At 40.9% G+C, this 25,972-nt stretch overlaps 1 protein-coding gene across 12 annotated transcripts in view; it reads left to right on the plus strand.

The window, feature by feature from the left end:
- The window catches only part of ADCYAP1R1 (ADCYAP receptor type I), a 108,307-nt gene that overhangs the window by 51,615 nt on the left and 30,720 nt on the right, over window positions 1-25,972 (plus strand). For 8 of the 12 annotated variants that reach the window (XM_087893123.1, XM_060683159.2, XM_060683168.2 and 5 more), the window contains exons 3-9: window positions 3,158-3,263; window positions 12,448-12,555; window positions 17,503-17,538; window positions 17,991-18,029; window positions 19,877-19,998; window positions 21,317-21,414; window positions 22,574-22,706. In XM_087893123.1, the coding sequence (XP_087749249.1) occupies window positions 3,158-3,263; window positions 12,448-12,555; window positions 17,503-17,538; window positions 17,991-18,029; window positions 19,877-19,998; window positions 21,317-21,414; window positions 22,574-22,706 (642 nt within the window). The remainder of the gene's footprint in view (window positions 1-3,157; window positions 3,264-12,447; window positions 12,556-17,502; window positions 17,539-17,990; window positions 18,030-19,876; window positions 19,999-21,316; window positions 21,415-22,573; window positions 22,707-25,972) is intronic. The other 4 variants (XM_087893126.1, XM_060683160.2, XM_087893124.1 and 1 more) reach the window with 1 other exon arrangement.

Raw genomic sequence — 25,972 nt, forward strand, 5'->3', positions numbered from 1 at the left:
ATGGATGATAGATAGATATAGATAGAAAGAAAGAAAGATAGATGGATGGGTGGGTGGGTGGGTGGATGACAGATATTATTATTATTATTATTTATTGAATTTCTATACCGCCCTACTCCCGAAGGACTCAGGGCGGTGCACAGCCATGAAATAAAACACATAGATATACAAAATTTAAAATCGAATAAAATGAATTAAATAAATTTGGCTGAATTAATACCCAATTTAAAATACCCATATTTTAAAATCCATTAAAAATTTAGAATTTACACTTTAGAAGGGAGGAGATTTAGGCGAGGCCAGCTTGATGAAACAAAAGCGTCTTCAACTCGCGGCGGAAGGTGCGCAGATCCGGAATCCTCCGTATCTCTGGGGGGAGCTCATTCCAGATCGTCGGTGCCCCCACAGAGAAGGCTCTCCCCCTAGGGGCCGACAGCCGACATTGTTTGGCCGACGGCACCTGGAGGAGCCCCTCTCTGTGGGAGCGTACTGGTCGGTGGGAGGCTGTTGATGGTAGTAGGCGGTCCCGTAAGTAACCAGGTCCCAAGCCATGGAGCGCTTTAAAGGTGGTAACCAGAACCTTGAAGCGCACCCGGAAGACCACCGGGAGCCAGTGCAGCTCGCGCAGGAGAGGTGTTACATGGGAGCTCCATGTTGCTCCCATAACCACCCGCGCGGCCGCACTCTGCGCCAGTTGGAGCCTCCGGGTGCACCTCAAGGGGAGCCCCATGTAGAGAGCATTACAATAGTCCAGACGAGAGGTGACGAGGGCATGAGTGACTGTGCGTAACGAGTCCCGATCTAGAAAGGGACGCAACTGGCGAATCAGGCGAACCTGATGAAAAATCCTCCCGGTCACGGCCGTCAAGTGCTCTTCTAAAGACAGCCGTGAGTCCAGGAGGACGCCCAAGTTACGAGCCCTTTCCGTGGGGGCCAATGATTCGCCCCCAATAGATAGATAGATAGATAGATAGATAGATAGATAGATAGATAGATAGATAGATATGGATGGATAGATAGATATAAAGGTAGGTAGGTAGATAGATAGATAGATATCATAGATATAGATGATAGAGAGAGAGAGAGGGATGGATGGGTGGATGGATGGATAGACAGAGATATAGATAGAAAGATAGATGGATGGATGGATGGTAGATAGATAGATAGATAGATAGATAGATAGATAGATATGGATGGATAGATAGATATAGATAGAAAGGTAGGTAGGTAGATAGATAGATATCATAGATATAGATGATAGAGAGAGAGAGGGATGGATGGATGGATGGATGGATAGACAGAGATATAGATAGAAAGATGGATGGATGGATGGATGGTAGATAGATAGATAGATAGATAGATAGATAGATAGATAGACAGATACTGTAGATATAGATTATATATATATATATATATATATATATATATATATATATATAGATAGAGAGAGAGAGAGAGAGAGAGAGAGAGAGAGAGAGAGAGAGAGACAGAGACAGAGACACAGAGACACAGAGACACAGAGAGAGAGAGAGAGAGAGAGGGATGGATGGGTGGATGGATGGATAGACAGAGATATAGATAGAAAGATAGATGGATGGATGGATGGTAGATAGATAGATAGATAGATAGATAGATAGATAGATAGATAGATATGGATGGATAGATAGATATAGATAGAAAGGTAGGTAGGTAGATAGATAGATATCATAGATATAGATGATAGAGAGAGAGAGGGATGGATGGATGGATGGATGGATAGACAGAGATATAGATAGAAAGATGGATGGATGGATGGATGGTAGATAGATAGATAGATAGATAGATAGATAGATAGATAGATAGACAGATACTGTAGATATAGATTATATATATATATATATATATATATATATATATATATAGAGAGAGAGAGAGAGAGAGAGAGAGAGAGAGAGAGAGAGAGAGACAGAGACAGAGACACAGAGACACAGAGACACAGAGAGAGAGAGAGAGAGAGAGATGGATGGATGGATGGATGGATGGATGGGTGAATGGGTGGATGGATGGGTGGATAGTCAGATATAGATAGAAAGATAGATAAATGGATGGTTGATAGATAGATGGATAGATAGATAGATAGATAGATAGATAGATAGATAGACAGACAGATATAGATGATAGATAGATAGATAGATAGATGATAGATAGATAGATAGATAGATAGATAGATAGATAGATCAATAGATAGATAGATAGATAGATAGATAGATAGATAGATAGATAGATAGAAGGATGGAAGGATGGAAGGATGGAAGGATGGATGATAGATAGATATAGATAGAAAGAAAGAAAGATAGATGGATGGGTGGGTGGGTGGGTGGATGACAGATAGATAGATAGATAGATAGATAGATAGATAGATAGATAGATAAATAGATAGATATGGATAGATAAATATAGATAGAAAGGTAGGTAGGTAGATAGATATCATAGATATAGATGATAGAGAGAGAGAGGGATGGATGGGTGGATAGTCAGATATAGATAGAAAGATAGATAAATGGATGGATGATAGATAGATGGATAGATAGATAGATAGATAGATAGATAGATAGATAGATAGACAGACAGATATAGATGATAGATAGATAGATAGATAGATAGATAGATGATAGATAGATAGATAGATAGATAGATAGATAGATAGATAGATAGATAGATAGATGGATGGAAGGATGGATGATAGATAGATATAGATAGAAAGAAAGAAAGATAGATGGGTGGGTGGGTGGGTGGATGACAGATAGATAGATAGATAGTTAGATAGATGAGAGAGAGATGATAGATAGATAGATAGATAGATAGATAGATAGATGATAGATAGATAGATATAGAAAGAAAGAGAAAGAAAGAAAGAAAGAAAGAAAGAAAGAAAGAAAGAAAGAAAAGATGGATGGATGGATGGATGATAGATAGATAGATAGATAGATAGATAGATAGATAGATAGATAGATAGATAGATAGATACACAGAGAGATAGAGATGTTAGATGGATAAACAGAAAGAGAGATGATAATAGACAGGTATGTAGGTCACTAATCAGCCATTGACCCTCCATTTCCCCCATGCCCTGAAATCTGGCATTCTCACTGTGGGTCTGTTTTTTGCTTTTCCGCAGGCTGCATCCATGCATTCTGATTGTTTCATCAAAAAGGAACAAGAAGCGTGTTTAGAAAACATCCAGAAACTGACCAGCAGTACGACCTTCAATGAATCATCCCCAGGTATGTGCTGGAACTCACCACAAATCAGTAAAATCAGTAAAATTCCTACCAGATCTCAAAATCAGTAAGGAAGATACTCTGAGGAGACCACAGATGACCCCGAAATTTCTCTTGTTAAGTGAGATATTTGTTTAGTGACTTTTGCCCCATTTTATGACCTTTCGTGCCACAGTTGTTAAGTGAATCACTGCAGTTGTTAAGTTAGCCACCTGGTTATTAAGTAAATCTGGCTTCTCTGTTGACTTTGTTATAATGGGGAACACTTGAACTTGGAACATTGCAATCGTCGTAAGTATGAACCAGTTGCCAGGCGTCCGAATTTTGATCATGTGACCATGGGGATGTTGCAACGGTCGTAAGTGTGAAAACGGTCATAAGTCACTTTGTCTCAGTGCCATGTAACTGCAAATGGTCACTAACTAACAATGCTAATACACTGAAGTTAACAATTCTTTATAAGGTAGTCCTAGACTTATGACCACAATTAAGGCCAGAATTTCCCTTTCTAAGCATGATGGCTGTTAAGACGGGTTGAGCTGGATTGTTAAGCAAAACAGAATAACAGAGTTGGAAGGGACTTTGGAGATCATCTAGTCCAACCCCCTGCAATTGTTAAGTGAATCACATGGAATCCAGTTTATCAAGAGAAATTTTCGGCCCAATTGTGGTCATAAGTTGAGGACCACCTGTATATAAAATTAGCACAAATTGCATTTCCTTCTGGCACTGATGACGTTGCCTGATTGCATCATAAAATATCTCCAAGAAAACAACCAAGGTCAAAAAGCACCAAGGACCCCACAGCCCTCCTCATCCTCCTCCCAATTCCCATTCCCTCCTAGCATTGATGATGTTACCTAGTGGGTTCATGAAACATCTGCAGGAAAGCTACCAAGCTCAGAGAGCACCAAGGACCCCATAGTTCTCCTCCTCCTCCTCCGCGTCTTCCTCCTCCTCCTCCAACTTCTCCTCTTCTTTCTCTTCCTCTTGTTTTTCCCCCTCCTCTCCTTCTCCTCTTCCTCCTCCTTTTCCTCCTCCTCCTCCTTTTCTTTTCCTCTTCCTTTTCCTCCTCCTCCTCTACCATCTCCTCCTCTTCTTCTTCTCCATCTCCTCCTCTTCTTCCTCTTCTTCCTCTTCCTCATCTCCTCCTCTTTCTCTTCCTCTTGTTTCTCCTCCTCCTCTCCTTCTCCTCTTCCTCCTTTTCCTCCTCCTCCTTTTCTTCCTCCTCCTCCTCTTCTTTTCCTCTTCCTTTTCCTCCTCCTTCACCACCACCTCTTCTTCCTCCTCCTCTTCTTCTTTTCCTCTTCCTCTTCCTCCTCTTCCTCCATCTGCTCCTCCTCTTGTTCCTCCTTCTCCTCTTCCTCCTCCTCTTCCTCCTCCTCCTCTTCTTTTCCTCTTCCTCTTTGTCTTCCTCCTCCTCCACCACCACCTCCTCTTCTCCTCCTCCTCTTCCTCCTCCTCCTCTTCTTTTCCTCTTCCTCTTCCTCCTCTTCCTCCATCTGCTCCTCCTCCTCTTGTTCCTCCTTCTCCTCTTCATCCTCCTCTTCCTCCTCCTCCTCTTCTTTTCCTCTTCCACTTCCTCTTCCTCTTCGTCTTCCTCCTCCTCCTCCTCCACCACCACCACCACCTCCTCTTCTCCTCCTCCTCCTCTTCCTCCTCCTCTTCTTCTTTTCCTCTTTCTCTTCCTCCTCTTCCTCCATCTGCTCCTCCTCCTCTTGTTCCTTCTTCTCCTCTTCCTCCTCCTCTTCCTCCTTCTCCTCCTCTTCTTTTCCTCTTCCTCTTCTTCTTCCTCTTCCTCCTCCTCCTCTTCCACCATCACCACCTCCTCTTCTCCTCCTCCTCTTCCTCCTCCTCCTCCCTGCAAACCCTGCCCCCCTTCCCTTCTACGACTGATGAGGTTCCCTAGTTGGGTCATGAAACGTCTGTAGGGAAACCACCAAGCTCCGAGACCACCCAGGACCACCCAGTCCAGCCCTTCTGTCGAAATAAGATCTCGCCGTTGGGTCTGGCAAACCCTCGATGAAGCATTGAAACAGCGTGCCAAATGCCCGTCCCCTCCTGAGCCAAGGCACAGCTGTCTTAGACCCTCTCGCCACCGAGCAGGCAGCGTTTTCCAAAACGCACATCTGTGAAATTATCTCTCCTCCCCGTCTTGGCAAAAACTACTCCTAATTTCCACACACGAACACAGCCTGCAGAATGGTCCTGGTGGTTTTGCTCATTCGCTTCCATGTTCAAATGGCTGCAAGACTCATTTGGCTCAATTGGCATCGGGAGAATTCCCCCTCGTAGTGTTTTTTTGCTCATCGTCAACATTTGTTTTCTGGAAAGAAAAAGGGGATTTGGGGAAAGAAGCAGAAAAAAATGTCCTTTGGGAGTTGTGGGTCGAGAGGGATATTTTCTCTCATGCCCCCTTGGTGTCAGGATTGGGGAAACGTAGAAGGATTTCTTTTCCCTCTTTAAAATAAAAATCACTTTATTTCATGCAACCAACAAGTGAAGCCTCCTGAAAATTGCTGGCAAATAGAAGAGGAGAGCTAAGGAAGCAGGAAGAGGGTGAGATAGGGACACACTCCGTGTATTGGAACTGTTGTGTAAAAATGTAAGCTGTAAGGTTAACTGGTTGTATCATTCTTCTGCCTGGCCCTAGCTGTATTTTTGGTGATTAGGACAAGATGGGACAATCCCTCTTCCTCTGTTATCTCTTTTCCTTTCCTTTCCTTTCCTTTCCTTTCCTTTCCTATCCTTTCCTTTCCTTTCCCTTCCCTTCCTTTTCCTTCCCTTCCTTTCTTATTTTTTCCTTTTCTTCCCTTCCTCTTTCTCTTCCCTTCCTTTCTTATTTTTTCCTTTCCTTTCCTTTCCTTCCCTTCCTCTTTCCCTTCCTATTTTTCCTTTCCTTTCCTTTCCTTTCCTTTCCTTTCCTTTCCTTTCCTTTCCTTTCCTTTCCTTTCCTTTCCTTTCCTTTCCTTTCCTCTCCTCCCCTCCCCTCCCCATCCCTTCCCTTCCTCTTTCATTTCCTTCCCTTCCTCTCTCCTTTCCTTCCCTTCCCTTCCCTTCCCTTCCCTTCCTCTTTCTCTTCTCTTCCCTTCCTTTCTTATTTTTTCCTTTCCTTTCCTTCCCTTCCTCTTTCCCTTCCTATTTTCCCTTCCCTTCCCTTCCCTTCCCTTCCCTTCCTCTTTCCTTCCCTTCCCTTCCCTTCCCTTTCCTTTCCTCCCCTCCCCTTCCTCCTTTCCTTTCCTTCCCTCCTTACTTCCTTTCCCCTCCCCTCCCTCTTTCCCCTAACCCTTCCTCCCTTCCTCTTTCCCCTCCCTCATTCCCCCTCCCCCTCTCTCTCCCTCCCTTTCCCCTTCCCTTTTCTTCCTCCTTCTCCTTCTCCTCCCCTCTCCTCCCTTCCCTCCTTTCCTTATCCCTTCTTTCCTTTCTCTTCTCTCTCTCCCTTCCCCTCCCTTCCCCCTTCCCCTTCCTCTCTCCCCTCCCTCTTTCCCCTACTCCTTCCTTTCTTCCTTGTCAACCATCCCTGCTCAACCATCTTCTCAACCTTAAAAGTTCTTAAATAGAATTTTGCCATCTTTTCCAAACAAGGGGGAAAAGTGCTCTAAAACAACCACGTAAAAATGTTTGGGGACTCCTGAATTCAGACAGCACAACCTCCAGCACATAATATGCTGGACATCCCTAGTAGTTGAAGAAGAGCAGGTTATTTACAGATTCGACAATACCAACTGACAGTAAAGTAGAATAGCTGAAAAGAGACTGGGAAAAAATTGTGAAATATCAGGATTTAACCACCGAAATTGAGAGATTAGGGAATAAACCGGCAAATTGTTTCCCCATAGTTATTAAAGTGTTGGAAGCTTAAATAGAATTGTCAAAACAGCTGAAAAAAATATAGAATTATTCAGTCTTATAGCATTGTTTGTAGCAAAAAACAACAACAATAGAAACCCAGCTTTGCTCAGCAAACTCAGTATATATTTCAGTGATATCTGGACAATTCTTAGAATTTGAATTAATTCCAAAACACCAGTATTTGCTAAGTATTCTTCAGAAGTGAATACCTAATAATAAACATGCTTAAATATTCAGAAAAACACACAAACACAAAAATGGAATTTCCACATTTTCCTTAGAAAAGTGTGCAACCGTATCTGGTAGACTAGTTAAGAGACACGACCAGGTAAATTAATTCTACTTCACAGATTGTCTTTGAATTATGACCACAATGGAGCCCAAGTGTTATGCTACTAAGTGAGACATTTGTTAAGTGAGTTTTGCCCCATTTTACGCCGTTTTGTGACACTGTTTTGTGACCTTCTGACAAGCAAAGTCAATGGGGAAGCTAGATTCCCTTAACAAGCATGTCATTCATTTAATCCCTGCAGTGATTCACTTAACAACAGTGGCAAGGAAGGTCATAAAATGGGGCAAAACTCACCTAACAAATGTCTCACTTAGCAACAGAAATGTTGGGCTCAATTGTGGTCGTAAGTCAAGAAGCACCTGTATTCATTCATCCATTCATTCAATTTCTATGACTCCATAAGACTTACTATTCCAAAACTTGTATTACAATTAAAAATACTAAAAAACATTTTAAAACAATAGAAATTCCACTAAAAACACCCAGATTAAATATTCATAGGAGCAAGACAACCAGAAAATGAAAGAAAGAAGTGCTTTTATCTAAATTGCAGGGACTCCTTGACTTATGACCAGTCATTTAATGATTGTTCGAAGTATTGACAGATCTATAGTAGTGGCCAAAAATTGTGGAAACCTTTTGGGAAAAGTGTATTTTTGAGGTTTGATGGCTAATAACACCACTTTTTTGGGGGGAGTTTCAAGATAATCCTAATCCACTGCTGGAATGGCCTGGGAATAACCCAGACCTTCACCCAATGGAAAATCTATGGAGCTGACTAAAGAAACTTGTTAGTCAGAAGTGACCCAGCAATAAAACCCAGTTAATAGAAGCCATCATTCAATCTTAGTTTCCCATGAGAACAGCTGCAGAACTAAAAGACTTGGTTCACTCCATGGGAAGACGTTGTAAGGCCATAATTCATGCTAAAGGTTACCCAACTAAGTATTAACTGACATGGTGGTCATTTTTGTATATCTTGCTTTTTCACTTTTCTTCTTTATACTGCAACTGCTATTCTAATAGCAAATCCTTCATAAAAGTTATTGCATTACATTCTTGATTAAATTATCTTTCCATTGATATATAATTTTATGGTACTACTCAGGGGTGAAATCGCCCAATCCAGTAGCAATGGCAATGGATGGTTCGGAGAACCGGTAGCAAAAATCCCTGCCCCCCACCCCCACCCCCATGCCCAACTGAGCTGCGCGATCATTAGAGACTGTTTTCTTAAACTTTTAAAAGCATTTTTTCTACAACCTCTTCGGCCGAAAAAATGCTTTTAAAAGTTAAAAAAACAGCCTCTGATGATCGCGCGGCTCAGCTGGGATCGTCAGAGGCTTTTAAAAGCATTTTTTCTACAACCTCTGACATGACTGCACTTCACTGCTCCATTATGGACATAACTCGAGGACTACCTATACAGACGGTCACAATTGAGCCCAAAATTTCTGTTGTTAAGCGAGACACTTGTTAAGTGAATTTTGCCACATTTTACGGCCTTTCTTGCCTCAGTTGTTAAGTGAATCACTGCTGTTGATTAGTCAGTCACCCGGTTGTTAAGTGAATCTGGTTTTCCCGTTGACTTTGCTGGTTGGAAGATCACAAAAGAGGATTGCGTGACCTTGGGAGACACAGCCCCGGTCATAAATATGAGCCTGTTGCCAAGCATCTGAATTTTGATCACATGATCAAATGGTGACTCTGGAAAGGTCGTAACTGCGAAAAATGAGCCTAGCTCACCTTTTTCAGTGCGGTGGTAACTTTGAACGGTCACTAAACAAACTGTTGTAAGCCAAGGAGTTCCCGTATTCATCTCCAGGCATAGCTTCTTCTAACAACTTCGCTTAAGATGAAAAATTGTTCAGCTCCAGGCGGGCTGTTCACCCATAATTGGAGAAGAAAAAGAAACAAAAGAGTTTCGGACAAGGAGGGACACAGACGAGTTTTACTCTTTGAAGCTTTCAGTGCAAATTTCCTACCCCCAAGGGTTGATTTACCCGTCATCTTGAAATTAAGGACATATTATTAACGCCGAAAGTTGGTTTAGCACAATGATTCCTTCTATAGGGAGCCCGTTATTTTCTAGAGATAAAGATGGAATTTGGAGCCAGTTTAGTGCAGTGGTTAAGGCATCAGGCTAGAAACCTGGTGAAGGGAGTTCTAGTCCTGCCTTAGGCATAAAAGCCGGTTGGGTGACTTTGAGCCAATCACCAGGAGAGGGTGAGTTCTATTCCCACCTTTGCATGAAAGCCATCTGGATGACTTTGGGCAAATTATTAAGTGGTGGTGAGTTCTAATCCCACCTTAGGCATGAAACCTGGCTGGGTGATTTTGGGATAAACACCAGGAGATGGTGAGTTGTAGTCCAGACTCAGGCATGAAAGCTGACTGGGTAACTTTGGGTCAATCACCAGGAGACAATAAATTCTAGTTCCACCTTAGACATAAAAGTCGGCTGGGTGACTTTGAGCCAATCACCAGAAGACGGTGAGTTCTAGTCCCGCCTTAGGGATGAAAGACAGGTGGGTTAGCCCAATCCACCTCACAGGGTTGTTGTAGTAGGGAAAATAGGAGGAGGAAGCAGTATTGTGTACATTGCATTACTTATAATAAAAGGTGGATAGAAATCTAATCACGCAATCAATAAACATACATGTAATGGCATGGAATGGAAAGGCAGCACTATAAGCCCTCCATCAAAGACGGAACAAGAGAGCTGATTTCTCATTTTAAAACTCTCCGTTGGAGAAAATAGGCTCCTTAGACAATGTGATGTTCTCCATTCATACATTTTATGATTGCTGCAATGCAGGAGTGCAGGGATTACATAATCCTGTTTTGGCCATCAAAACATCTCCTAAAGTTGCTATGGAAATTATAAATTTTGGATGGGGCAGAAAAGGGATGTGGTTAAATCCACGGGGAAAACGTCACCCAAATTTCATTTTATTAATTTCAATTAAAACCATCTTGCTTTTTTTTTTTTTCCTCCTGTCCTTGTTCAAATTTTTAGAGAGTGCAACTTGGGTTCCCGTAAACCATTGTGTGCCTTTGTGCTGTTCAAATGCATTATTCTAAGGGGTGTCTCTAAAAAAATTATTTATTCTTAATAGTATGAGAGTTAGTGTTTGATTTTTGTCCGACTTCCTAGTGTGGCAGTCTGAATAGGAGCGTGAGCCAGCAGCAAAACTGGAACACGATCAACTTAACATGCGACACAGTGCATTCTTCCAAAAATAAATGTGGATCAATCTTTTAAAAACAGGCAGAAAATTCCAGAATGTAAATTAATAAAAAAAAAAATACATCCCAGAAAAACCACAACAGACAAACCATATGTGTACAATTGCCAAGTTCTTCATGAAGTTCTCAAATGTCCTTAAGCTTTGTGTAATCCCTTCCTTCTTTCTGTTACAGGAGGTCCTTGAGTTATGACCATAGTAGAGGTAGTCCTCGATTTATGACCCCAACTGAGCCCAAAATTTCAGTTGCAAAATGAGATAGTTGTTAAGTGAATCTTGCCCCATCTTACAACCTTTCTTGCCACATTTGTTCAGTGAATCAATGCAGTTCTTAAGTTAGTAACACGGTTGTTAAGTGAATCTGGCTTCCTCATTGAGTTTCTTGTCAGAAGGTCGCAGAAGGGGATCATGTGACATACACACATCCCGGGACACTGCAACTGTTGTAAATATGAGTCAGTTGCCAAGCGTCTGAATTTTGATCATGTGACTCTATGAGGTTCAGGTATCCTCAACTTATGACCACAACTGAGCCCAAAATTTCTGTTGTTAAGTGAGACATTTTTAAACTGAGTTTTTTCCCCATTTTACGACCTTCCTTGCCACAGTTGTTAAGCGAATCACTGCAGTTATTAAGTTAGTAACACAGTTGTTAAGTGAATCTGGTTCTCCCATTGACTTTGCTGTCAGAAGGTCACAAAAGGGGATCACATGACCCCCGGGAAACTGCCACCGTCATAAGTATGAGTCAGTGGCCAAGCATCTGAATTTTGATCACGTGACCATGGGGAGGCTGCAACGGTCGTAAGTGTGAGAAATGGTCATAAGTCACTTTTTTCTGTCATTGGAACTTCGAAGGGTCACTAAATGAGCTGTTGTAAGTCGAGGACTCCCCATAAAAAACCAAACAAAACACCATGAAACAAAAACAAATAAATAAAGAATGGAACACAAAATTTTATTTATTTATTTATTTATTTCAAATTTATATACCGCACCTCCTCCCGAGGGACTCAGGGCGGTGTATAGCCAGATAAAAAACATACAATACAAACATTAAAAACAATTAAAAAGATGTATATTAATTTGGCCCCAATTTAAAATAACAAGCCAATTAAAAATATTTTTAAAATATATTAATATATATTATATATTAAAAATATATAATATTAAATATTTTAATATTAAAAATCAATTCAAATAAAAAATGAATAAAATAAAAAATAACGAAACAAATAAATGAAAAACAATGAGTTAATAAATAAGTAATAAAATACTTATTTTAAGGAGCTTAAATACTATTAGTATTTAGTATTAATAAGCTTAATACTTATATTAAGGAGCCTTGGTAGTACAGTGGTTAATGCACCCTGTTATTAACACAGCTGCCTGCAATTTCTGCAGGTTCGAATCTTACCAGGCTCAAGGTTGACTCCGCCTTCCATCCTTTCTAAGGTAGGTTAAATGAGGACCCAATTTGTGGGGGCAATAAGCTGACTTTGTATAAATATACAAAAAGTATGAAGGCTATTGCTTAACGCATTGTAAGCCGCCCTGAGTCTCCGGAGAAGGGCGGCATATAAATCAAATTAAAAAAAAAAAAATAGAATAGCAAATAAATAAAGAATGAATAAAACTATAATAATATAGAAAATAAAAAAAAATAGCAATTACAAAATAATAAAGGCATGAATAAATTAAATTTAAATTAAAAAGAAAACACAAAAGAAAGTCCTCGAAAACTGTTTCTCTTGTTTTCTGCATTATTTTTAAATTGTTTCTTTATTTTCTATAGGTTGCGCCGGGATGTGGGATAACATCACTTGCTGGAAACCAGCTTTGGTGGGTGAAGTCGTGTATGTCAAATGCCCAGCTCTCTTCACCGTGGTGAACGTAGATTATGGTAAGTTGTTTGAACCCCGGACTCCGTTTATTCTGCACTGCAGAAGAAAATTTGGAATTACAGCAGGCCAAGGCACGTAGTAGGAGGAGGAAGAGGTTGTCTCAAGTAATTTATAATGCAAACCTCTTGACTCCGATTGGCCTTGCAGAAGGAATGCAAATTCAGAGCTGCTCAGTACTGGTAGTCCTTGAGTTACAACAGTTCATTTAGTGACCATTCAATGTTATAATGGCACTGAAAAAGGTGACTTATGACCTGTTTTTTACAACCGCTGCAGCTTCCCCACGATCACTGATTCGGAGAGTTGGGAACTGGTTCTTATTTATGACCGTTGCAAACTGTCACGTGATCTCATTTTGCAGCCTTCTGACGAAGCCGGATTCACTTAATAACTAACTGTGACTAACTGAACAACTGCACTTAACAACAGCGGCAAGAAAGGTTGCAAAATGGGACAAAATGACTGCTTCGCTTAGCAACAAAATAATTTGGGCTCAGTTGTGCTCCTACGTCAAGGAACTACTTGCATTTGGATGGGAGACCACCAAGAGATTCCTTCTGTACGCCAGAAGAAAACCATAAATCACCCCAGAACCTTACAATCATGGTAAATCCATGTTGGTTGCCAAGTACCCAAATTTTAACTACATAACTCTAGGGATGCTGTGATTGCTCTCAGTGTGAGAACCAGTCATAAGTCATGATTTTTGTAAAATTGAGGTTGTAAATTGAGGACTACCTGTATATTGCAGAGAGGGAAAAGACATAAAAAAGAAGATGGAGATGGAGATGCATCAGGACTATTAAAACTTTAAACGGTCACTAAGTGAATGGTTATAAGTCGAGGACTACCTATGCTTTCAACCATTCCAATGCTGAAATGCAAACTTTCTGGAGTGCTGCAGGGCTGAGAACTCTTTTGCAATGTCAAGCAAGGAGAAACATCTTTTGCAGGAACTTTGCAAAACTTTTCAAGATTTAATAGGTCTCCTTTCCAAGAATGGATCTGTTGGTGAGTTTATTTATAAGCTTCCAGAGTATTGCCTCTCCAAAAGGCTTGGCTGTAAAAATTAACCAGGGATTGGAGAAGAAGCTGAATTTCAATCTGAGTGCACCTCCGAGAAGAAATAGTGGAACTGGGGAATCTGAGTATTTTGGGGGACTGTACAAATTCAAATAAATCTGAGTTATATTTGGGTAAATTTGTTCTGCAGATGGTCAACATTTGGGAAGAATCTAGATGGCCATCTAGTGGCAAAATGAAGCACTACAAGCCATTTATTGCTGTTCCATAACTGCTAAACAGTTTCCATAAATTCATTTATGTTGCCCTTCAGTTTAGCTTAAAGAGATAAAATATCTTCTTCTTGGTTTCCTATTTAATGGACCTCTCTGAAATTAGCATAAGCCATATGTGAAAATGGGTTAGAGGAGAAGATCCCTTCCAACCCTATTTTGCTCTGTTCTGTTTTATTCTATTTTTCTTATTCTATTCTACTTTGTTCTCTACTATTCTTATTTCTATATTCTGTTCTGTTCTATTCTATTCTATTCTATTCACATCTCTTTTTTTAATGTTACTCAGTTACTCCAATGTGAGTTTCATCAGTATTAAGTTAAACATTTTTTGTTCTGGTTTCTAATTAAGTTTAGAATTAAAAAGGGCAATTCAAAAACAAAAAAGCAATAAAACATCGGGTTCAGATGGAATTCCAGCGGAATTTTACAAAGAATTACAAAAACCGCTAGAGAACTTACTATTACAAATATATAACGAAGTACTAGAGCAAGCAATGGTACCAGAATCTTGGATGGAAGCACTGATAACCTTAATTCCCAAAGATAATGTGGAAAGGGAAAAAAATCCAAAATTATAGGCCAATCTCGCTGCTGAATGCAGACTATATTTATGACGATAATGGCAGAAAGGATGAAACACATATTAAATGAAATCATACAACCAGATCTGAATGGATTTTTACCCACCAGACACATAAAAAATAATATAAGAACGATAATGAATACATTAGAATATTACGAAACACATCCAGAGAAACAAGCAGCTTTGATATTCCTCGACGCACAAAAAGCATTATTCTATTCTATTTCTATTCTGTTCTATTCATTTCTGTTTCTGTTTCTACTCTATTCTATTCTTATTTCTATATTCCATTCCACTCCACTCCACTCCACCCCATCCCATATTCTGTACAAACAACCCACAATTCATGGCTTGCGTTATTTCTGGAATCAGGGCAAACAGGCTTTTGTGCCTGTATTATCCTTTTCACTATATAAAAAGAGCTTGATAATCCTCTTCCAATTCCTTCCTTCAAGGCTGAATAGGCGCAGCTCCTTCAATTTCTTTTTTAGAGGTTTTAAATTCTAGCCTCTCCATTGTCCTCATTCTGATTCTCTGGATCTGTTTTAATACTTGTGAATAAGATCAAATAAGGGGTGATGTGAAGTTGCCGAGAAAGCAATTTCTGTAGGAGGCAAGCATAGCCAATCAACACGGCAAGAAGTCCTTGATTTATTTAGTTTATTTAGTGACCTTTCAAACAGTGGTGAAATCTAAAATTTGTTACGACCGGTTCTATCGGCGTGGCTTGGTGGTGTTGGGGGTAATATGACTGAGTGGGCATGGCCAACTTTTTTTTTTACTTTTAAAACCATTTTCGGCTGAAGAGGTTGTAAAAAAATGTTTTTAAAGCCTCTGACAATCCCAGCTGACTTGCCTGATCGGCAGAGGCTTTTTTTCCCCTTTATAAACATTTTTTCTATAACCTCTTCGGCCGAAGAGGTTGTAGAAAAAATGCTTTTAAAAGCCTCTGATGATCCCAGCTGAGCCCCGCGATCATCAGAGGCTTTTTTTTTTTTTTACTTTTTTTCGGCCAAAGAGGTTGTAGAAAAAATGCTTTTAAAAATAAAAAAAAAAGCCTCTGATGATCGCGCGGCTCAGCTGGGCAATGGGGAGGCAGGGATTTTTGCTACCGGTTCTCCGAACCACCCGCCTCCATCGCTACCGGATCGGGCGATCCGGTCCAAACCAGGTGCATTTCACCCCTGCTTTCAAAGTTACAATGTCACTGAAAAAAAGCGACTTATGACCATTTTTCACATGACTTTTGAAGCCTCCCCATGGCCATGTGATCAGAATTAAGACACATAGTAACTGACTCATATTTATGACGGTCGCAGTGTCCTGGGGGGGGAGTGTCACGCGATCCACTTTTGTGACCTTCTGACAAGCTAAGTCAACGGGGAAGCCAGATTTGGTTAAACAACCGTGTTTCTAACTTTTACAACTGCAGTGATTCACTTAACAATTATAAGCAAGGAAGGTTGTAAAACCGGGGGCAAAATTCACTTAACAACTGTCTCGTTTAGCAACAGATATTTGGGGCTCAATTGTAGTCGTAAGTCGAGGACTCAATTGTAGTTGTAAGTCGAGGACTACTTGCAAATAGATGTCTGGCTGTTTCATAGAACAGAAGTGGAATTTAGACCATGAATAAACCTGATATAGGGATGCGGTGGCTCAGTGGCTAGGACACTGAGCTTGTCGATAGAAAGGTCGCCAGTTCAGCGGTTCGAATCCCTAGTGCCGCGTAATGGGGTGAGCTCCCTACTCGTCCCAGCTTCTGCCAACCTAGCAGTTCGAAAGCACGTAAACAATGCAAGTAGAAAAATGGGGATCCCCTTTGATGGGAAGGTAACAGCATTCCGTGCGCCTTTGGCATTGAGTCATGCCGGCCACATGATCACGGAGACGTCTTCAGACAGCGCTGGCTCTTTCGGCTTTGAAATGAAGATGAGCACCGCCCCCTAGAGTCGGGAACAACTACCACGCATGTGTGAGGGGAACCTTTACCTTTACCTTTAAACCTGATATGGGCCGAAAATGGGATGAAAAGGAAAGAACAGCCAGTGCTGCAGGTGACCAAATGAGCTGAGATCCAGGTAGTCCTTGACATACGACTATTCATTCAGTGACCGTTGTAAGTTACAACAGCATTGAACAAATGATGGTTATAACCAGCCCTCAATGTGTTTGAGGTGCTTTTTTTTTTTCTGAGTGGGTTTTCCTTATTTATTTATTTATTTTTCCAGAAAAAAATGGTAGTCCTCTACTTATGACCACAATTGATACCAAAACCTCCATGGCTAAGTGAGGCAGTGGTTAAGTGATTCGTGCCTGGTTTTACAACCTTTTTTGCCCAAGTACTAAGTGAATCACCATGATTGTTAGGTGAATCATATAGTCGTTAAGCGAATCCAGCTTCCCCCATTGGCTTTGCTTGCGGGAAGCCAGCTGGGAAAGTTGCAAATGGCGATCGCGTAACTCTGGGTGCTACGACTGTCATAAATGCTTTCCCAAGTGCCAAGCATCCCAATGTTGATCTTGTGACGGCAAGGAAGCTAAGATGGTCATAAGTATGAGGAATCACTATTTTTAGTGCTGTTATAATTTCAGATGTTTGCTAAATGAATGGTTCTAAGTCAAGGATTATTTGTATTACATTTATAAAAGACAGAAGCCCATCAAGGTCCCTTCCAGCTTCATTCTGATTAATTAAATTAATTAAACTTCCAGGACTGGAAGATTTTAAGAAGATATTGGACAAAAATTTATCTGAAATGGGATAGGATTTCCTGTCTCAGCAGGGGGTTGGACTAGAAGACCTCCAAGGTCCCTTCCAGTTCTATTGTTCTGTTCTGTACTGTTCTGTTCTGTTCCAAATGCATGTACCTCTGCTTGTACGCAACTAAGATCCTGAATACTGTAGAAAGGGGGAATTTAGGAAGATATACCGTAATAAGTACAAAAATTTCATACAAGGGAGGAAAATGAAAAGTGGTAATGTAATAATGAAATAATATATATTTTTGTTGTAAGAGTTAACTATCTTCTTTAACTTCTTTTTCTTTTTTTGTGTCGACCAGGCTGGGATCTGAACACCATGGCGTATGCGCAACCAGGTAAGGCTTATATCTATTCTCCACTTAGATAGGTCGAGAACGGGACATACAGGTAGTTCTCAACTTACGACCACAACTGAGCCCAAAATTTCCGTTGCTAAGCAAGCCATTTGTTAAGTGAATTTTTCCCCATTTTACCTTTCTAACCACAGTTGTTAAGTGACTCTTTTGTTGTTCAGTGAAGTGAATCTGGCTTCCCCATTGAATTTGATGGTCGTAAAAAGGGATCACATGATCCCGGGACACTGCAACCGTCATAAATGTGACTCAGTTGCCAAGCGTCTGAATTTTGATCACATGGTTATGCTGCAATGATTGTTAAGTGCGAAAAATGGTCATAAGTCACTTTTTTTCAGTGTAACTTTGAATGGTCGCTGAATGAACTGTTGTAAGTCGAGGACTACCTGTTTCAGTTCTAAAGTAGATTTCAACTTCTTTTCTTTTTTTTGTAGGAGAGCTTGAAATGTTTGACAATCCAGAGCAACTTCTAGGTAAGAAATGGAGGTGATTTATTTCATCCTGGCACCTCTAAGATTTAGCGGAGGTGAAAACCTCAACTTACGACCAAAATTGAGAGGAGAGCTTCCACTGCTAAGCGACGTGGTTGTTAAGTGAGCCATGCCCAATGTTATATACTGAATTTCATTTTATTAGATTCTTTAATCCCATCTGTATTACTTCGTAAGTCGCTCAATGCCTAATATGTCTTCCTCCCCCTATTTTCTCTGCAACAACAACCCTGTGAGGTGCGTTGGGCTGAGAGTTAAGGTTTGGCGCAAAGTGACCATTTGAGAAGTAGACCCTCAGTATTAGAAATGATCAGGAAAGCAATATCTAAAATTTAGATAAAAATTCTTCATGCCCGAGGCAGGACTAGAACTCACCGTCTCCTGGTGAATAGCCCAAAGTCATCTAGTTGGGTTTCATGCCTAAGGTGGGACTAGAACTCACCATCTCCTGGTTTCTAGCCTAGTGTTTTAACTGTGAGGCCAAACTAGACCAATAATTTGCTTCTCAAATTATTACTTGGCATGTTTTGCATAGTCCTTGACATATGACTACAATTCAGACTAGAACAGTGATGGCTAACCTTTTTGCCCTTGCGTGCCAAAAGCGGGGGAAGCTCAGGGGTCAGGGGTCATGCGTGCGTGTGTCCATACCCTAATTCAATGCCCCCCCGGCGTTCTGCCCCCCCCATGCATGTGCGCGCAACCACTCTGCGCTCCCCTGCACATGCGCACATGACCCCCCGCACCCCATTTTGGAGGGGGCCCCCCCGCGCCTCATTTTGGGCAGGAAATGGCCCATTTTCAGACTTCCAGTTATCCCGTTTTTCGTCCTCCCAAGAGGCTTTCTTGGAGCCTGGGGAGGGTGAAAACAGCCTTCTCTGCCCCCCCTAGAATCCCTCCGGAGGCCGGAAATGGCCCGTTTCCTGACTTCTGGTGGGCCCGGAAGGCCTGTTTTTCACCCTCCCCAGGCTCCAGAATCTTTCCTGGAGCCTGGGGAGGGTGAAAACTGCCTTCCCCATCCCACAGAGGCCCTCTGGAGGCCGAAAATGCCTTCCCAGAGCCTCTGCGCGAGCCCTGTCACCTGGTATCCAAAACAGGCCGTGTGGAGACTCTTAGGAGGGGAGGAGTGGGCGGGGCGGGGCCAGCTGAAAATCAGGGAGCTGAGCTAGGGCAACGGCTCGCATGCCCGCAGATATGGCTACACGTGCCACCTGTGGCACGCGTGCCATAGGTTCACCATCACGGGACTAGAACATCCTTTGCTAAGTGATGTTAAGTGAGTCACGTCCACTTTTATGACCTTTTAACAGTGGTTTCTAAGCGAATCCTGTTTCACTTACTGAATTCGCTTGTCCAAAGTCCACTGGGAAGTGATAATAGCAATCACATGACCCAGGATGTTGCAACTGTCGAAAATACCATCCTGTTGCCAATCCTCCAAATTTTGATCACGTGACCTGCAATTCTGAGTTCTTTGAATCAACATTTTCCCCCCTCAAGCACTTCCTGCATTGACCAAGTGATCCCACTGAACTTGAATCCATCTAGGGATGGATTTGCAAACAACCTTGCAGTGTAGGCCACCAGAGCCAAGCCAAGCCAAGCCAAGCCAAGCCAAGCCAAAAAAAAAAGCCATTTTTTTTTCTTGAAATTGTTTTCTCTCTTTCTTTAAAACAAGGGTCTCCAAGCTTGTCTGGCTGGGAATTCTGGGAGTGGGAGACCACCAGTATTAAAGTCACCAAGCATGGACATCTCTGCTCTAAAAAGTTCCATGTCTAATTTACTAATTTTTCTAAAAATGTTCTATTTCATTTTTTTCCCCCAACCAGCAGATGGATCCATGGATTTTAAATTGGTCAGCAGGAACTGCACCCAGGAAGGCTGGTCTGAACCATTCCCACATTATTACGATGCCTGCGGATTTGATGACAATGACACATGGAATGGCCAGGTAAGCTGATATGAAATGATTGCCACCCATAAATCTTAACAAATCGAGCTGGAAAGCTAGATTAATATCTATTTATGCCTAAGTGCACGTAGTCCTTGATTTATGATCACAATTGAGCCCCAAAGTTCTTTTGTTAAGCGAGACGGTTGTGAGTTTTACCCCATTTTACAACCTTTCTTGCTATAGTTGTTATGTGAATCACCGCAGCTGTTAAATTAAACAATTGTTAAGTGAATCTGGCTTTCGGCTGGTTAGAAGGTCACAAAAGGTGATCATATAACCCCAGGATACAGCAATCGTCATAAATATGTTCAGAACAAATACCAAACTAGAAAGTATCAAATAGCTTTTATTTGAAAATAATGTATTAGAAATATTTTAATGTAAAGAGACAAAGAGGAAAAATTATACAGGGGGAGGGATGGGTTCAAGCTTATATATCAGTGTTATTAGTTATGAGTACATAATAGGGAAGTCTGGGGGGGGAGGGTTAGGGAGGGTTAGGGAGGATGGGAAGTTTGGGGAGGGGGGGTGAAAAAAGGGGTGAAAATGTAATTGTAAAACTTTTGCAATAAAAAAAATAAATAAATATGGGTCGGTTGTCAAGCAAATTTAAATCAGGGATGCTGCATCGGTCACGAGTGTGAAAAACGCTCATAAATCACTTTTTTCAGTGCCCTTGTAACTTCAATTGGTCACTAAATGAACTGTTGCTCATGTAGAGTGTCCCAGGATCACGGGATCCTCTTTTGCGACCTTCTGACAAGCAAAGTCAATGGGGAAGCCAGATTCACTTCCCAGCCCTGTGACTAACTTAACAATTGCACTGATTCACTTAACAATTGTGGCAAGAAAGGTTGTAAGATGGAGCAAAACTCACTTAGCAACTGTCTCGTGTATTAATGTGGACCTCAATTGCAGTCGTAAGTCGGGGACTATCTGTATCTTTTGACTGGAATCTTTCATCAGAATGGAGTGCTTTGTACAAGCTGCTCCATTTGGGATTTTAAATCAGATATACAGGTAATCCTCGATTTATGGCCACAAACTGAGTCCAGAATTGCAATCCTTAAGTTATTGCTGTCATTAAGCAAGGCAGCCATGCAATCCAGGCTCTCCCTGTTGCAGTCTTATGCAGAACATGGGTTGTCTCTGTGAGTCATGGTAGTCCTGGGCTGCTGAGTGAATGGTCATAAACTGAGGACTATCTGTATACTTATGAAAGGAATGAATTTGGACTCTTGGACAAAGAAAGTGAAAACCAAGTCACTTGAACTTCTAATCTTTCCTCAAAATTAACTCTAACTTTGATTTACAGGCTTACTACTACCTGTCTGTCAAGGCTTTGTATACAGTTGGCTACAGCACATCCCTCGTTTCGCTCACCACCGCCATGGTGATCTTGTGCCGTTTCAGGTGAGTTGTCACAAAAAGTTGTTTTGACTGGATTAGGTTCTCTGATCAGGTGTGACAGTCTGTTGGTTCAGGCACCAGGCTAGAAACCAGGAGATGATGAGTTCAAGTCCTGCCTTAGCGGTGAATGCCAGCTGGGCCAATCATCAGGTGATAGGGAATTCTAGTTCCACCTTTGATATGAAAACTAGCTGGGGTATTGGGAGATGGTGAGTTCTAGTACTGCCTTAGTCATGAAAGCCACCTGTGTGACTTTGGGTCAATCATTAGGAAATAGTGAGTTCTAGTTTTTGTTTTAGACATTAAAACCAGCTGGGTAACTTTGGGCCACTCACCAAGAAACAGTGAGTTCTAGTTCCACCTTAGGTATGAAGTCAAGCTGGTGTACTCGGGGCCTATCACCAGGAGATAGTGAGTTCTAGTCTCGCCTTAGAAATGAAAGTGGCTGGGTGACTTTGGGCCAATCACCAGGAGACAGGGAGTTCTAGTCCCACTTAGGCATGAAAGCCAATTGGTTGACGCTGGACCAGTCCCTCTCTCTGACCCCAACCCACTTCACAGTATTGTTGTTGTAGGGAAAACAGGAGGAGGATGGTGTGTTTGATATATTCACATGTTTGATATTTATGACATGTCATCAATAAATGATCAAGGACGATCTATGTTTAAAACAGTTATCTGACAAGACTTAAGCCAATGAAGTACAAATAGTCCTCAACTTACAACCCTTCATTTAGTGACCTTTCGAAGTTACAATGGCACTGAAAAAAAGTGACTTATGGCCGTTTTTCACTCTTACGGCCACTGCAGCACCCTCATGATCATGTGACCAAAATTCAGATGCTTGGCAATTGACTCAAAGTTATGACAGTTGCTGTGTCCCAAGGTCCTTTGGGACCTTCTGGCAAGCAAAGCCAAGATTCACTGAACAACCATGCTACCAACTTAACAACGGCAGTGATTCACTTAACAACTGTGGCAAGAAAGGTCGTAAATTGGGGCCAAGCTCACTTAACCAGTGTCTCGCTTAGCAACAGAAATTTTGGAGTCAATTGTAGTCCACCCATAGACATAGGAAGACAGCACGGAGAATGCTTTGCAAACGTAACACCATCTTTCTTCCCCGTTTCTTAAAATCCTTTTTCTTTTTCTTTCCTCTTAGGAAACTGCATTGCACCCGGAATTTTATTCACATGAATCTTTTTGTTTCATTCATTCTGCGTGCCATATCCGTCTTCATTAAAGATGGGGTCCTGTATGCTGAACAAGACAGCAATCATTGTTTTATTTCGACGGTAAATCATGCCGAGAGGCCGAGGCTGCTGGTATTTTAGAGAATCTTGTGTCTGATTTTTGCCAACTCTCTTGGAAAGGTCCAGTAAATATGGTTGCGGCGGCCATGTTGACAATTTTGGACTCTTCTCTGCAGAAACCTGAGGCCCTCTGGCCAGAACTAGGCCTTGTGTCAAGAAACTGTGTGGCAGCTGTCCAGACGAAATCAGAAACACTGACACAAACTCATTTTGTTTTGTTTTTTTAATATAAATAGATGCATTTAACATTTATATTTACAGCAGACAAGGTAATCAGGTACACAGGGACATCATGAGGTAAAATTAACAACATACAGAACACACAAAAGAAAAAAGGCGGGAAAAAAGGGAAACGCCCCCTTCATACTCACAGCAACCAATCATAGGGTAGATCACCTCATGCACGAGAGCCACCACTCTCCAGTCAATCAACAACAACAACTGCATGTTTTGGCCCATTGTGCACTTTATTGTTGTAGCTACTAAATTTTAGATAGATAGATGGATAGATACCCTGTTTCCCCTAAAATAAGACATCCTCTGATAATAAGTCCAATTGGGCTTTTGAGCACATGGCAGGATCTTATTTTCGGGGAAACACGATAGATAGATAGATAAAGATAGATAGATAGATAGATAGATAGATAGATAGATAGATAGATAGATAGATGATAGTAGGTAGGTAGGTAGGTAGGTAGGTAGGTAGGTAGGTAGGTAGGTAGGTAGATGATAGATAGAGATAGATGATAGATGATAGAAGGTAGGTAGGTAGATAGATGATAGAAGGTAGGTAGGTAGGTAGATAGATAGATGATAGAAGGTAGGTAGGTAGGTAGGTAGATGATAGATAGATAGATAGATAGATAGATAGATAGATAGATAGATAGATAGATAGAGATAGATGATAGAAGGTAGGTAGGTAGGTAGATAGATAGATATAGATAGATAGATAGATAGATAGATAGATAGATAGATAGATGATAGAAAGTAGGTAGGTAGGTAGATATAGATAGATGATAGAAGATAGGTAGATGGGTAGGTAGGTAGATAGATTGATAGAACGTAGGTAGGTAGGTAGGTAGATAGATAGAGATAGATAGAGATAGATAGATGATAGAAGGTAGGTAGGTAGGTAGGTAGGTAGGTAGGTAGATAGATAGATAGATAGATAGATAGATAGATAGATAGATAGATAGATAGATAGATGATAGAAGGTAGGTAGATAGGTAGGTAGGTAGATATTTTGACAGAACGTAGGTAGGTAGATAGATAGAGATAGATAGATAGAGATAGATGATAGAAGGTAGGTAGGTAGGTAGGTAGATAGATAGATAGATAGATAGATAGATAGATAGATAGATGATAGAAGGTAGGTAGGTAGATAGGTAGGTAGGTAGATGATAGAAGGTAGGTAGGTAGGTAGGTAGGTAGGTAGGTAGGTAGATAGATAGATGGATGATAGAAGGTAGGTAGGTAGGTAGGTAGGTAGATAGATAGATAGATAGATAGATAGATAGATAGATAGATAGATCATAGAAGGTAGGTAGATAGGTAGGTAGGTAGATAGATTGATAGAACGTAGGTAGGTAGATAGATAGATAGAGATAGATAGAGATAGATAGAGATAGATGATAGAAGGTAGATAGGTAGGTAGATAGGTAGGTAGGTAGGTAGGTAGGTAGGTAGGTAGATAGATAGATAGATAGATAGATAGATAGATAGATAGATAGATGATAGAAGGTAGGTAGGTAGGTAGATGATAGAAGGTAGGTAGATAGGTAGATAGATAGATGATAGATAGATAGATAGATAGATAGATAGATAGATAGATAGATAGAGATGGATGGATGGATGAATGCATAGATAGATAGATAGATAGATAGATAGATAGATAGATAGATAATAGTGATAGATAATAGAGAGAGAGAGATAGATGATGGATGGATGGACGGACAGACAGACAGGCAGGCAGGCAGATAGGGTGATAGTGAGAAATAATATAGCAGATGGATGGATGAAAGAAAAAGAAAGAAAGAAAGAAAGAAAGAAAGAAAGAAAGAAAGATCTTTATTATCCAAGTGTGAATGGACACACATAAGGAATTTGTTTCTGGAAGTGATCAGTGTACATATAAGCAACAGGTGATAATCATAATGATAAAATACAATCATCATAAATTCTAGAGACAACACTCAGTGATAGTCATAGGCTACTAAAGCAGTCAACATAAAACATAATATGATACTAAATAAAAGCAACCAACATCATTGTTGATACAATGATGATACATGAGATACAACAAGTTATAGTCATAAGAAATTAAGGAAATAAGTAATAGGACAGATAACATTTTCACTATATAATTCATATTGGATGGATGGTATATGGTATTGTCCTAACCATTACTGGCAGCCAGTGTAGGACAGCAGAAAAGTGACCTCTTTTAATCCCAGTTGCTCAACTGTGACAGGGTTCTAGGTGTCCGAGTAGACAACCATTTAAGTATGAACCAGCGGTGTATGGCAACTGCCAAAAAGCCAGCGCAGACCTCGGCTGCATCAACAGAAGGATAGTTTCAAGAGTACATAAAGTGTTAGTACCACTTTATAATGCCTTAGTAGGACCACACTTGGGAATTTTGGTTGCCATGAGATTAGGAATTGGAGGCTAAAATGTATGAAGAATAATTGCAGGAGTTGGTTATGTCTAGTTTAACAAGATAACATGACATGATAGTAATCTTCCAATATTTGAGGGGTTGCCACAAAGAAAACGGGGGTCCATCTATTCTTCAAAGTAGCTGAAGACAGGACAAGGAATAATGGGTGGAAACTAATCAAGGAGAGAAGCAACCTAAATTAAGGAGCAATTTCCTGACAGTGAGAACAATTAATCAGTGCAACAGTTTGCCTCCATAAATTGTGGGTGCTCCAACACTGGAGGTTTTTAAGAAGAGACTGGACAACCATTTGTCTGGAATAGTATAGGGTCTCCTGCCTGAGTAGATGGCTGGATTAGAAAACCTCCAAGGTCCCTTCTAACCCTTTATAATTTTGGAATTCATGTCACCCTGCTGGACATAGTTGATTCTGAGTGATCTATTTTATAATTGTTGAAGAACATCAATTATATCTCACAATAGAGCTGCCTTCTCTAACCAGATAGGTAGGGCTACAGCTTCCTCTTCCTGGGTAGCATGGATTCTAACTGGGAACCATGGAAGATGTAGTTCAGGGTAGAAGACCATG

This window comes from Pantherophis guttatus, chromosome 4, assembly GCF_059756535.1.
Source record: "Pantherophis guttatus breed Tessera chromosome 4, ASM5975653v1, whole genome shotgun sequence".
NCBI classification, from domain to species: Eukaryota; Metazoa; Chordata; class Lepidosauria; order Squamata; family Colubridae; genus Pantherophis; species Pantherophis guttatus.